Below are 13,069 nucleotides of genomic sequence, written 5' to 3' on the forward strand. Positions count from 1 at the left end.
AGCTTCCCAGAAACCTCCTTCTCAAAAATGTTAACAGCAGTTTAGCTGCTGGGAGGGAGCTGGCGGGTTAATGATGCCTACCAGGGAGCTGGGCACTGCCAGAACAGCCGCTGCTTTTCCTTCTTTAGAAGCCTGTGCACCGTTTGGGGGGCAGCAGGACACGGGCCCCACCAACGGAGAAACGGTCTGCGGCTCGGGGGAACGAGCACCCAGGAGGCCCCATGCCCCAGAAGCGCCGTGGCTGGCGCTGCCCCGGACGGTGCTAAGGGAAGTTGCCACTGACGCTCTCGTGGTAGACACCACCGCAACCCGCCACCATGCAGCCGGTCGCCATCGCTTCACCACCCTCCTTCTCCAAACAGCTCACTTCCCTCCAACAAGATGGCGGCCTTCCCCCTCGTCTCCTTTACCAACATGGCGGGTCGAACTCCCATTGGTGCCCGCCCCCCGCCACCGCCCCTCTATAGGCTGAGCCACCGGCTTTCCCCGCCCTCTGCCTTACGCGGGCTCGCCCCGAGCTGGGAACTACATTACCCAGGATACCTCGCGCTCGGGGAGTTGCGCCCCCCCCCCCCCCCCCCCCGCCTTTCTTTTTTTTTCCTGACGTAACGCACCTCCCTTCCCCTCCGGGGCAGGAGGGACGGGGCGTGGTCTCGCGAGAGTCCGCGCGGGCCGGGGCAGAGCCGGGCGGGTCGGCGGGGAGGGGGCGAGGCGCGGGGCCGCCCTGCGCAGGAAACGAAAGCGGCCGAGCGGCCTGGGCAGGGCCGCGCTCTGCCTCGCCGAGACCGTTGGCCTGGGCCCCATGGCGGCCGCGGAGGCGGCGGCCGCGCCTGCGGAGGCGGCGCTGGATCCTAGCGGGCTCTCCCCGAAGGAAGAAGGGGAGCTGGAAGACGGCGAAATCAGCGACGATGACAACAACGGCTTCGGGCCCTGCGGTGGCGGCTCCGAGCCCGGCGGCGGCCTCGTCAGCAGCAGGCCCTACTCGAGGCGCAGGCCGCCTCCCGGCCTCCGCGGGGGCATCTCCCTGTCCTCCTCCAGTCGGCCCTTCCCCCGCTCGCGGCACCAGCCCCCGCCGGAGATGGGGCACCTGCACGGCCACGGCGGTTATCGGCCCAAGGACTCGTTCCGCTCCCATCCGCCGCCCATGCCGGCGCCGCGGATGCCGTCGGGCTCGCACTCCGAGACGGGACCCCGGCTCTCCTTCTGGGAGCGCAGCCACAATGCCCTGGACCGATTCCGCTTCCGAGGCCGGCCCTACAGGGGCGGAGGGCGCTGGGGTAGGAGCCGAGGCGGCGGCGATCGGGGAGGCAACCCTCCGGGGAGGCCGCCCGGAGGGGGAGGCGGTGCCGGGTTCAGTAGCAGCCAGGGCTGGAGGGAGCCGTCGCCTCGAAAATGTATCCTTGAGACGTGAGAGGGAGCGGAGGCGGGGAGGCCGTGCTGCTGGGGTGGGCCTGGGTGTGTCAGTGCCGCGTTACGTGGCCGAAAGCCCTGGGAAGGGGCGCTTTTCCCTCCCGTTCCGGCACTAGGACTCCCGTAGCGGTAACGGAGAGGGAGGGTCCCCGTCCGGTCCCAGGGGTTGGCTAGGGCAGCGGGCCCTGCTTCTGGAGGAGAGACTGCTGGGAAGCCGGATTACTGCCGTGCCCTGGCTTGCAACCTGGCCGATCAGTCTCGTGTAGGGAAAAAGTGTAGCCTGAAACAAAGCCTTATAGTCGATTGGATCCCAGGTGGCTGCTTTTCTAGCCCGAAGTGTGAATATTGTGAAGCGGGGTCAGTCTTTGGTGCGGCAGTTTTAATGTGTATAATTAAAGTGTCACAGTTGTAAAGCTAAAACCCTAAGCTTGTTAATTTCCCTTGTTGGGCAATGGAGGATCCACTGTTTTTTCATTTTTGCTTCCAGCCCTTCAGAGGCTGTTACACATAGCTAAAGCTAACTTTAAACCTAAACCTAAGTTGAACTGGGACTGTGTGCACAGAATGTGGTTTATGTAAGAGTTTGGGTAACATAGGAAAGCTCTATAAAGCCATACCCAGCATTCCTTGTAGAATGTTCTCCACTGATTGCTCTCAGAGTTGCTTAGGTGACTTTTAATAGAGTTTTAATATTTACTCCTTTTAGGAATAGGAACTCCGAAAGTGGTGGAAAAAGCTCCTCTCATTTTCCAGGTTTGCTATAGGAAAAAAAAAAAAAAAGAACTGACACCAAATGTAACTTAGGGGCAGCCTGGTACTGAAACTTGATGTAACTGCATTGTTGCCTAACTGAAAATGTAGACAAGTGTAAAAAACACTGAGCGACAGAACTAGTGGTTAAAACCTATTCTCCAGAATCTTACAGTGTTTTATTGTCCTCCGTACCAATAGTCAAAGGATGTGCGTTTGCTTGACTGTGCTGGTTGATCCCAGGAACAGGAATTATTCCTGCCTGTGCTAGCACTTAAGGCTTTGAAAGCTACTCATTGGATCATTCTGTTATTTTAGATACAACATTATTTATCCATGTAGTTAATTTTTTTTTTTAATGTGGATGGATATATAAACTAGTGATAAAGAGATGCTTTCATTTAATCTCATCTGGTAAAGTTGCAGCATTACTGAGGTCTTTGTAAGAACTCTTCATTCAAGGATCTTATCTCAGGAGGCAGCGAATGAAGATGTGATTTGCCCAAGGTCACACAGTAAGATGGTTCTAGTGCTGAAAATAGATTTTAAGTCTCTTAATTTGCAGTGTTGCTCTGAGTACCAGAAAATGGTTACTTTCTGTGTAATGAGTAATTTGGAGGGCAAACTTATTGATCATCTTAAACAGACCTTGCAATGGTTGTTAGTACTCATATAGTCTCCTTCTCCCTTTTTATTAAAAGAGCATTCAGAAAGCGATAATTCCATTTTCAAAGCAAAAGCAGAAAATGAGGAAGTCTTTTTTTTTCCCTGATACTTAAGATGCACTCTTCTGTTTAAACGTGATAGAGAAGGTTCTAATACTATTGCTCTTTAGTAAGTGACATTCAGTTGTTTATGGATGTTGAGGAAGGCCCATGATTTTCTCTCAATGTAAGTTCTTTTCTGTATTTTTCATAGCCTTGCCACCTAAAGGAGTCGATATTACAGTATTCCTAAATATTAAGATACCTCCATGTTGCTAAAATTAATGGAGTAGGGGCATAGTTCATGGGCATGTGACTTCAGAAGAGACCTTCACATCAGCTGGTACAAGGAGGCTTGTGGCTTGGGGTGGTATGTGGAATTCCCCCAGGAAAGTGAAAGGTTTAAGTGTCTGCTGAGAGAGAGATGGCTTTTTTCTTTATCCTTGGAACTAGTACTTTGCACAGTGCTCTGTGGGAGTGTATGTATAAATGGAGTAAATGACACGGTGGAACACTTAAAGAATTCTTGTTACTTTTCTTTGGGTATTAGCTTTTAATAGGCTTTTCTCTTTTAATTCCTAGCAACTTTTAACGTGAAGTTGTTGGATAGTCATTCTGCAGAAATTCTTGCATGGAGAATTGTAGAATTTTGAGTCTGAAATGTGGGACCAAAATGTGATTTTTCTGTTTCCGTTGAATTCTGAACTCTTCACAGTGTACATTTTTCTTCACTTCTAACCCCCCAGTTTCTTCAGTTGGTCTCTTTTTTTTGGTTGTAAGATGAAGTTTCTCTTTGAGTTGATTGAAGAATAACTGTTGTTTTAATGTATATGTGCCTGTCTGCCTTTCATAGCACTCCATGTAGCCTTGCATTCTGTGTGTAGAACCACAGATTAAAAAAATTTCTACATAAGTGAAACACAAAATTTCTGATTAATACTGTTGTGGGAGCTCTAGCAAGTTGTATTATCCCAAGCACAAAAAACTATCTCAAAGCGTTGTCTTGTTACCTGACTCTAGAAGCTACTGAAGTATTTCAGTATCAAATAATAGTTAGACTTATTTTTATGAAAGATGTTAAATCACTTAATTAGCTTCAGACCTTCCTGTGACTCACAAATCGCTAATGTAATTGTCTTTTTGGAAGTAGAAATATGTTGGAAGGGAATTTGGCAAATATGCTTACATAATTTGGTGTTATACTGCACACAGCTCCAGTATTTTCAGCATAAGTGTAGGTTGATTGATTGCCTTCCAGATTTTATGTAGTTTATCTTTACTAGTTTCTGCTTTTTGTGCTGACGCTTAAGAAAGCATTGTATAGCAAAACATTTCCTGATATTACGGAAGTTGCTTTTGTAGGATACATACCAAGGTTCTTCATACTTATGTTAGAAGTTAAGATAGCGAAACATCCAAGTTGTTGGTGCATGTTGTGAGCAGAAGACAAATATAAAGTTATCTTCCTCTAGATTCAGTATGTCTGCATTCAGAGGACACCTATTTTAGCTTTTAGTTTTACTCCATTTATTGTTTTAAGAGATGACGTTGATGAAAAAGCATTTCGCATAACTGGGTGTGAGTCAGCTGTTATCACAGCAGGGTTGATACTGAAAGTCAAATGAGTCAAACCTGACTCGGTATCCTAAAAGATTTCCCCTTGAGCATGATTATTTTACAGGATAGTTTAGCTTTTCAAGTGTCAGGTTAAGGTAAGAGGAAGTGAACTTCTAATAATGAGAACTTTTATTCAGTTACCTGAGAATATTTTCATTGTCTACCTTGGACAACATGTTACCAAGAAAATCTATCCCTTGGGCATGCATAGACAACCTTTTCTGAGTAATTAGTAATTCCCAATCCTCTTTTAGCATGTTTTGAATGTTTTGATTGCAAGTCTTTAGCCACTTTTTTTTTTAATTCCCTTCAGTTGTTGATTATTCTGTGCCTTACCTCATTTGTTGAGCTACAGTTACTGCAGTGTGTAATTGTGTTGTGGCTAGACTTAGCATTTTATGAAAGGATAAAACGAGTGAGAATGAATTTAACCTGTCTTTTTCAGAATGTCAGATGGGGAGTCAATACTTGAGTTACGAACTCTGGACGTCTGACTTACCCTCTGTGATAGGGGACCTTCTCAGTATTACAGCTGTTGTTTCTGGGAGGATGGTGTGAGCAAGAGACAAGACTTCTCAGCAATTCATGAAATTCTTGTCATAAGTAGGATATTTTAAATTGTTGGTTTGAGAAAATGTTTATTTAAGCTGTCGATATGTAATAGTGGATACATCTTTTGCATGCTGCTCGTATTTATAAGGGATATTTTTCAAGCTAGCCTTAAGGTAAAATTAAATTAAAGTATACGAGAGTGATATTAAGTTTTGTTTGTCATAATTTAGTCTTCAGTGGTCATATTGCCACTGTTTTAAGGTTATACATGTTCTTGTCCTAGTTTTCTTGACCAATAATTCAGCCAAAACTTTTGGAAGGTCCCCATCTAGAAAGCAGAACTATTCTTCTAAAAATGAAAACTCTGTGGAAGAAAGTTTTGAGGATCTGCTCTTGAAGTATAAGCAGATACAATTAGAGCTTGAATACATTAATAAAGATGAAAGACTGGCTTTGAACAACAGGGAAGAAAATGAACAACAAGATGATGATAAAACAGCGGACACTGAGGACCAAATAACTGTAGAAAATGACAGTATTACAACAGATGCTATTAAAGAAGTATCTCCTGAGGAGAAAAATCCGGTTATAGCCTTTCAGGCATTTGAACTGAAACCTCTCAGACAAAAACTGCCTACTCCAGCTGAGAGGAGCAGATTAAAAAAAGGCAAAGAAGGAACGAAACAGTCATCACAAAAATCTGAAGTCACAGAATCCAGCCAAGGTAAATACTTGTAAAGTTGTTCTAGCTTGTAAAGTTCTTTTTGCTTGCCATTATCTTATATTTATTAGGTGTTGGGGAAAATTTTACTTTAATTAAAATACTAATTTTAAGTAAAATGTTAAACATTTTAAATTATAGATTTAATGTACTTAACTAACAAACTAAGCATTTTTTTTAATGTGTTTTCTTAGACTAACTGATAGTTTGGCAGAAAGCATGAGGACAAGACTTGAAGGTTTTAATTGCTGTTCACAGCAGAAATCATTGGCTTTCACTGAAAGTTTTCCTTCTGTTTTTTCCCTTGTTCTTTTTTGCAGAAGCAAAACGTGCTTTTTTTTTTTAGCTGAAAAGATAACATTTAGAGACATCTTTTTCTTCATTTCATCTTTGTTATGTGTTTTCTTCAGTGTAACAAGGCTTTATGAGATATTTTCACCAGAATTATTTTGGTCATTATTGATATTCACGAATAGTGAAGAAATCATGGGCCAGAAATAGAAAGGATTTGTAGAACAAATGTAGCCAAAGGGTAGAATAAGTATGTTGTCCAGGTAGTTCTGGACTGGAGGCCAAAGAGCATAATTGCTCGGATGCATGAACCAGTTAGTGAGAAACAAGTTATCGTGTCCAGCTGACCTGTGGTAAAAGTCCTTGAGCTTACTTTTAAGTCTGCAGCAAAATACGGCAGCTAGCTTAAACTTTCTATTCTGAGGCTTCATCTAGTTCTAATAAGTGTTTACTGTGGTTGAGGGTGTGCTTGTGGATATCACTTGTCATCTTAGGTTAGGTAATTTGTCAGTGTATGTAAACTATCAATTTGAGTGGGAAGAGACAAAGTAGTAAATGTATGGATTAAGAATACAGGTGAGTAACCAGTAGGAATATGAAGAAAGGTATGACTAGGGCACTGAAAGTCAGAATGATTTATATGTAACTTCAGAATGAGAATTTAGAAGACAAAGCCTGTAAAGAAACCAAAAGAAAAAACTGATAATTAGTAGTCAAACCACCTCATTCTAGGTATTTTTTCCCCTTGTGTCTTTCCCATTAATTAAAAAAAAAAAAAAAGGTTCTGGTATTCTTTAAGAGGTAATGTAGTTTTTAATGGGACACATGAGGAAAAAAACAGATCTTGACCATAGAAGAAAAAACAGTAGCCTGCAGGAAGAGAACATAGCAAGGCAGGAGTAAGAGCTGTTTAAAAAGCAAAACAGTATTAAAAAAAAAAAATCTAACTTCAAAACTTAGAAGCACTGAAGTTGAAAATACAGTTCATATGATAGTGAAAATAGATGCTATAGTATGCACATTAAGAGCATCTTAATTTTTGCACACCACGCAAATGTATGACATAAGAATGATCTGAAAGCAGACAGATTATGTATGAGAGTGACTGCTTAAGACAATGTTATGCAGGCTTCCAAAGTAGAAAAACTCAGCTGATTGGAGTTATTGCAGATTCATGTGTATCAAGTGAATGTGTACTACTTGATTATGCATATATTAGGAAATGAGCAAAATATGTTTTTCCCATTATATTTATTTTTAAATGGTGTACTGGATGTTTCTCCAGACCTGTTGAAGAACTTGCCTTAAAACTCAGGGGAGTTTGTGTCTCTTTCTAGAATTAATTCTCTGTGGTTCAGCTGCTCTGACAGAGGCTTTACAGTATTCCCTGCTTTCCTTCCCTTGTTGCCCATTGGTCTGTTCTGCCTGTGTTGTTCGCTTCTGATTTGGAAGAGCGTTTTAGTTTGTGTAGTGTGTCCCTGCATAAGTCTGTCTGCATCACAGAAACTACTGTATCATCTGTGTCTCCCTACTTCCATCCTGTGGACTGGTTGGTTAGGATCTTTGCTTAGTGTAATAAATTTTTTTTATTTTCTTTTAGAATACATATGGGTATTAGATATTGTTTTTCTTCCTCTTGTATGTGTGCTTTTAAAAAATACATGCATGTGCAAGCAGAAAGACCTTCAGCATTTGCTACATAGCATTTTTGTTTAGGTATAAGGTCTTGGTATATTTCAAACAGTGCCTTTCTGAATGTGTCTTTTTGTAAAATGCTAGGAAGAGTAAAAGCTGTACGGAGTGCAAACTTATTTTCTAACAATTTGAATTGTGGGAAGGAATCTCTCTGAAGAAAGGCTGATATAGGAAAAGATCTCCAAGCTTCTCTCTAAATGTTTATTTCCTTCCTCTGATGCAGATAAACATATATATGTGTGGTTATAAATAAATTATATAATTATATTTTTGCTATCAATGATATTAATAGTTATTAGCTATAATAATTATGTAATAGTATAATATAATATACAACATTATATTATATATAAAATATAATATGGTAATGTGTATATATATACACACTATAATAATGAGATGGATATATGACTTTTGGGCAGTCTAACAAATTAATGTGTCAACATCTTAATGTTTAGCAGGAAAGCATTACTATTTACTATTCATTTCCATAGGATGACTCTTTCTGTTTTCCTTTGGCATGAAATGGAGCAAGTGTGTTTTTACTGCAGCTTTGCGCCTTTATATTTAATTCTGCAAAAGACTGACCAGTTACTCAAAATAGCTGCCAGTGGAATCTGAGATGCTCAGGACAGCAGCTGATATGAGATGGTAGCATAAAACAGATAGCAAGAAGTTGTCTTTTCCCCTTGTCTCCAAATCTGTTTTCCTCTGCTTCTTGGGGAAGTGCTTGTCAACCTTAAGACAGAGAATTATTAAAAAATGACAAATCTTGCCTTAGGCTTACGGCATCGTGATGGTGTGGATTTCATCAGACATGCCAAGTTTATGTTAATGTTTGTTAATGTGATCTTACACATACAAGTGCTATTCTGTTTTACACTATGTACCAATGATACTGATAAAATATGTTTGTATGGATTAAATTCTGCACATCATTTTAATGTAGCTCTGTCTCATGAGAAACAGCTCGCTCAAAAATACGGTATTTTTCTTTTGGAAGGTACAGAAGACAAAGAACAAACATCAGTGCGAAAGCTTAGCAGTTCAGATGTTACATCTGAAAAGGTAAGAAAGTATTCCTCTGTAGATGAGGCATAATTGCGTTATGATACTCTGATAGTTTTTTGCAAATTGCAGTTCAGAAATGTTTCAGTAATAGAAACAGTCCATTCTTAAGGAATGGCACTTACCAGTACAGTAGGATTTTTAAGCTTTCTCTTGGTAAAAATTTTGGGACAGACTTCAAAAGACTTTTTCAAAAATTAAGTTATTAAATGATGTTTCTTGACTTTGTCTTATCCTTTCTTCTCTTTTCTTCTCAAGAAGCTGTTTGATGATGAGGAGGAGATGTCTGAATTGCAACTTAGGCTTCTTGCACTTCAGTCTGCTAGTAAAAAATGGCAGCAAAAAGAACAACAGGTGATGAAGGAAAGCAAGGAAAAATTAACAAAAACGAAAAGTGTAACACAGAAAGTCAAAGCCAGTACAAAAGCACATTCAACAAAAAAACCTAGTGCTACAGGTAATAAGTTTAATGTTACTGAAATGGCTATCAATGGCGTGACCTCTGAAATAAAAAAACCCATAGTATGTTATGTGAAACATTGGGCAATGAGCCTTTAGTCCTTCTAAAACCCCATACTCAAAGCTCTTGAAGAATCTAGAATTAGGGGGAACCATTTAGGTAAGGTGGAGTTAATCACATATCTTTTTATTTAAAGCCAAGCAAGCTTTGAGGAAACAACAGACAAAAACATCAAAGAAGATGCAGCAGCAAAAGGAACAAGACAGGCGTCAGAAAGAGGAAGACCAGAGGAAACAAGAAGAGGAAGAGGAGAGAAGAAAGAGAGAAGAAGAAATCAGAAAAATTAGGGATCTCTCAAATCAAGAAGAGCAGTACAATCGATTTATGAAGCTAGTTGGCGGAAAGAGGAGATCGAGAAGCAGGGTAACAAATTTGTTATATGGTGTTCAGGTGTTTCATTTGAGACTCATGAGTGATTTCTGTCTTGCCCCTCCTGGTTCTATGTCCCTCCTTCCTTCCCCCCACCCCTTAAAAGAAAGAAAAGCTCAAAGTATTTACAGTGTTTTAATCCCATGCTAGACAGGCATTCCCTTTTGGTTTGGTAAGATCAGTTTTGTATGAGTTGTACATTTACATTTATCATGTACAGTGGTAAAGCATTTTCCTCCTGAAGATATTTTGAACGTTGTGATCAAAGAGCGGTCCGTACTTTAACACAAGCCACTCAATCAAACTTTCTTGGCTTTCTTCTCTTAGATTGCAGTTTTGTCTCCACATTTCCAAACTTTTTGTGTCTATACAACTTCAGTGGCCGCTGCTTTCAAAATGTCATCTGAGGTTTGGTTTCTTTGTAGTATTTTTTTAATTTGTCAAGGTACAAAATATGCTCAGACACAAAAGATAATTACTTCAGCCTCGTTATAGGATGACACAGTTGTGTCAGATTTATGAAGGAGTAAAGTTACTGCAGTGGTCATCATGCTGCACTTACGGCTGTCTTCATTCTTTCATCTTGAAATTAGCAAAAGGCACTTGAATCACTAATGTTCTGTCTCAAAAACATTGGTACATTACAGAAAAAATGACAGTGTTTCTTCAGCATTGATCCTTTCCTCATGGAAGCAGTACGGCTGCTGTAGCTAGATGCTCCAAGTGCTTGGAGCTACTGGTGCTGTAAGGAGAAATGAAACTGCAACTAAGGGAATTGGGAGTCCCTATTTGAGGTCATGTTACAGAAGAGCCCCATTTATAATAATAATGAGTGGAAAATTGAGGCTAAAAGTGTTTAACTGTAAACAGTAGAAATTCTAAAAGCTACCAAAATGTCTACAATATGCTTCTGAAAGATACAAATTGAGGAGTCTAAGAAGTCATACTTACCTGCTCTGTGTATTTTCAGTGTTCACTGAACATTCATTGGCATCCGTATAGTGTTAGGCATTTTTTTAAACAATCTGATTTATTAGTTGACAGTCTCTGGGCATGTTTCAGTGTGGTATCTGGCTCCTTCTGGGACAATAAAAGGATTCTCCACCTGAGACATCAGTCTTAGAACAATCAGAACATGTTTCACCTAAACACACAACCTTTGTCATAGTGAAGGTGATCCTTGTGCAATTTTGTGTTGTTTCTCACAAGGGTAGTTGAAGTGCTCTTGGTAATTGCCATGACAGATTAACAGAAATAATAGAGCATTTAATTCTCTTCCAGAGTTTCAGAAATATATAACCATGGCAATTTACCAGATAAATACCTATTAGGTCATTATGTAAAAATTGCTTCTGTGTATCATGACACCCTCTCACTCCTCCCCTCCCTGAAGAGATCCAGTTTTAAAACTGCCTGTTAATTTGTCAAGTCACTACCTGCAATAGATTTGATTAAAAGGTAATCTTCAGTTTGCTCTTTTTGTACAAGCCAAGTAAATTGTATTTATAAAGCAATTAGAAGACAAAATTATAAGGGCCTGTTTCTAAAATTTACTTTTAATTAGTTTGCTCTAAAATAATAACATAAGACCAGCTAAATAAAATACACTTTTTTGTGTGTTTAGTCTTCAGATACGGACTTGAGATGGTCTTTGGATAAGCAGTCTACAGATAGTGCAGGAGGCATATATCAGTATGATAATTATGATGAAGTTGCTATGGATACAGATAGTGAAACTAACTCTCCAGGTAAGACTTATTTACAGTTTTCTTATATGGTGATTGGTAAAAATAGCTAAAAAGTAGGAAATGAGCTATCATTTTGGAAGGAAAATCTGTCTCTTGAGATGTGGCAGTTATAGAACTAACATTTTAAGGTCAGCTAATTCTGTCTTGTTTTAATGCTGTCTGCTCTCTTTCCCCTCTGTCTCTGCTGTGGTGGTATTTTGAAGGTCTTCAAGGTTATACTGTTCTCATTGCAGTACTGTAGAGTTTATTCTTTTACATTCCCAAGCAGCTGTGTAGAAAGTAAGGGCCCCAGGGTGTTGACTGGCTAGACAGCAGCTTTGCGAAAAAGGGCCTAGGAGTTCCGATGGACTCCTAGGGAGTCCTAGGGAAATGTGAGTCAGCAGCGTGGCTTTGGGTGATAAAGGCGAACTGCAGGCTGGGTTGTAGCACTGTGACTATAATGGGTGGGTGGTTGCAGGGGGCTGTTAAATGCTGCCGAGACTGCATCAGTTTTCTGGTTTCACGGTAGGAGAAAGATAGTGACATACTAGAAGGAGTCTAGCAAAGGACCCTTTTTGTCTCAGGGAAACTGTTTCAGGCCTGTTTTTCATAAAGTTCATTGGGGACTGGAGCACTTGATTTATGGAAAGAGACTGCGAGAGTTGGGTTTGTGTTGAGAAGAGAAGGCTAAGGAAGGATTTTGCTGCTGTCTTCAACTACCCAGTGGGCAGTTATAGAGAAGACGGAGCCAAACTGTTCTATGCAGTGTGCAACAGAAGGACAAGGGGCAACACTTAATTGTAACAAAATAAATTCTGGTTAGATATAAGGGAAAACTTTCACAGAGGATGGTCACACACTAGAACAGGTTAATTGGAAACGTTGTGGAATCACCATCCTCAAATATACTTGGAACTTGACTGGACAAGGCCCTTAGCAACCTGACTTTGCGGGCAGCCCTGCTTTGAGCACCTGTGCTGGGGCATATGCCTTCCAGAGGTCTCTTCCAGCCTAAATCATTTATTGACTCTGATTTTGAGGTGCATTTAAGGGATTCGGTTTCCTTGTTCCGTCTCAATATGTGGAGTGTTGAGAAAGCTTCATTAAGCATACTACTTTATTGGCCATTTTTATTCTCTTGCTTTTTGTCTTCCATCTTTTTTTTTTTCTTCTTTTTCTTTTTTTTTTCCTCTTGTCAGCCTTCCTTATACATTAGTTTGCTAAAATACCGCATCTGCTGTTTTGGACATGTAAGCTACATGAATATTCTCTTGATGAAGCATCTCAACCTCTAGTTTTATGTTTCAGAATTCAGTATCAGCTGTGCATTTGGTCTACTTCTGTCCTAATCTGTTATTGTATTTTTAGTAGTCAGTAATCAGGAGACTCTGTGTTGAGATACCTAGTTTAAGAAGGTAGATTCTTGCAAATTAAATCAAATATGAGGGCTGAATCATTCTGAATCACTACCTTAGTACTACTGTTTGGCTGTACTTGCATTTCGTATGTAAAATAGAAAAAGGACAGGTTAACTACTCTTTTTTATATACATATACATAAGAAATAAATGCACTGTGCTGTGTCTGGTATTACGTTTCAAATTGGTGCATAGTAAAAACATTTGTCTCTTCCTTCTGCTGTATTA

The 13,069-nt window shown here is 40.6% G+C and overlaps 1 protein-coding gene across 3 annotated transcripts in view; it reads left to right on the forward strand.

The window, feature by feature from the left end:
- The first annotated feature begins 802 nt into the window (after positions 1-802).
- ZFC3H1 (zinc finger C3H1-type containing) overlaps positions 803-13,069 on the forward strand; it is a 44,168-nt gene continuing 31,901 nt past the window's right edge. The window contains exons 1-6 of one of the 3 annotated variants that reach the window (XM_050914956.1): positions 803-1,394; positions 5,338-5,757; positions 8,744-8,808; positions 9,067-9,265; positions 9,465-9,691; positions 11,322-11,445. In XM_050914956.1, coding sequence (XP_050770913.1) covers positions 803-1,394; positions 5,338-5,757; positions 8,744-8,808; positions 9,067-9,265; positions 9,465-9,691; positions 11,322-11,445 — 1,627 coding nt within the window. The remainder of the gene's footprint in view (positions 1,395-5,337; positions 5,758-8,743; positions 8,809-9,066; positions 9,266-9,464; positions 9,692-11,321; positions 11,446-13,069) is intronic. The other 2 variants (XM_050914965.1, XM_050914972.1) reach the window with 2 other exon arrangements.

This window comes from Gymnogyps californianus, chromosome 1 (assembly GCF_018139145.2).
Source record: "Gymnogyps californianus isolate 813 chromosome 1, ASM1813914v2, whole genome shotgun sequence".
Lineage (NCBI taxonomy): Eukaryota > Metazoa > Chordata > Aves > Accipitriformes > Cathartidae > Gymnogyps > Gymnogyps californianus.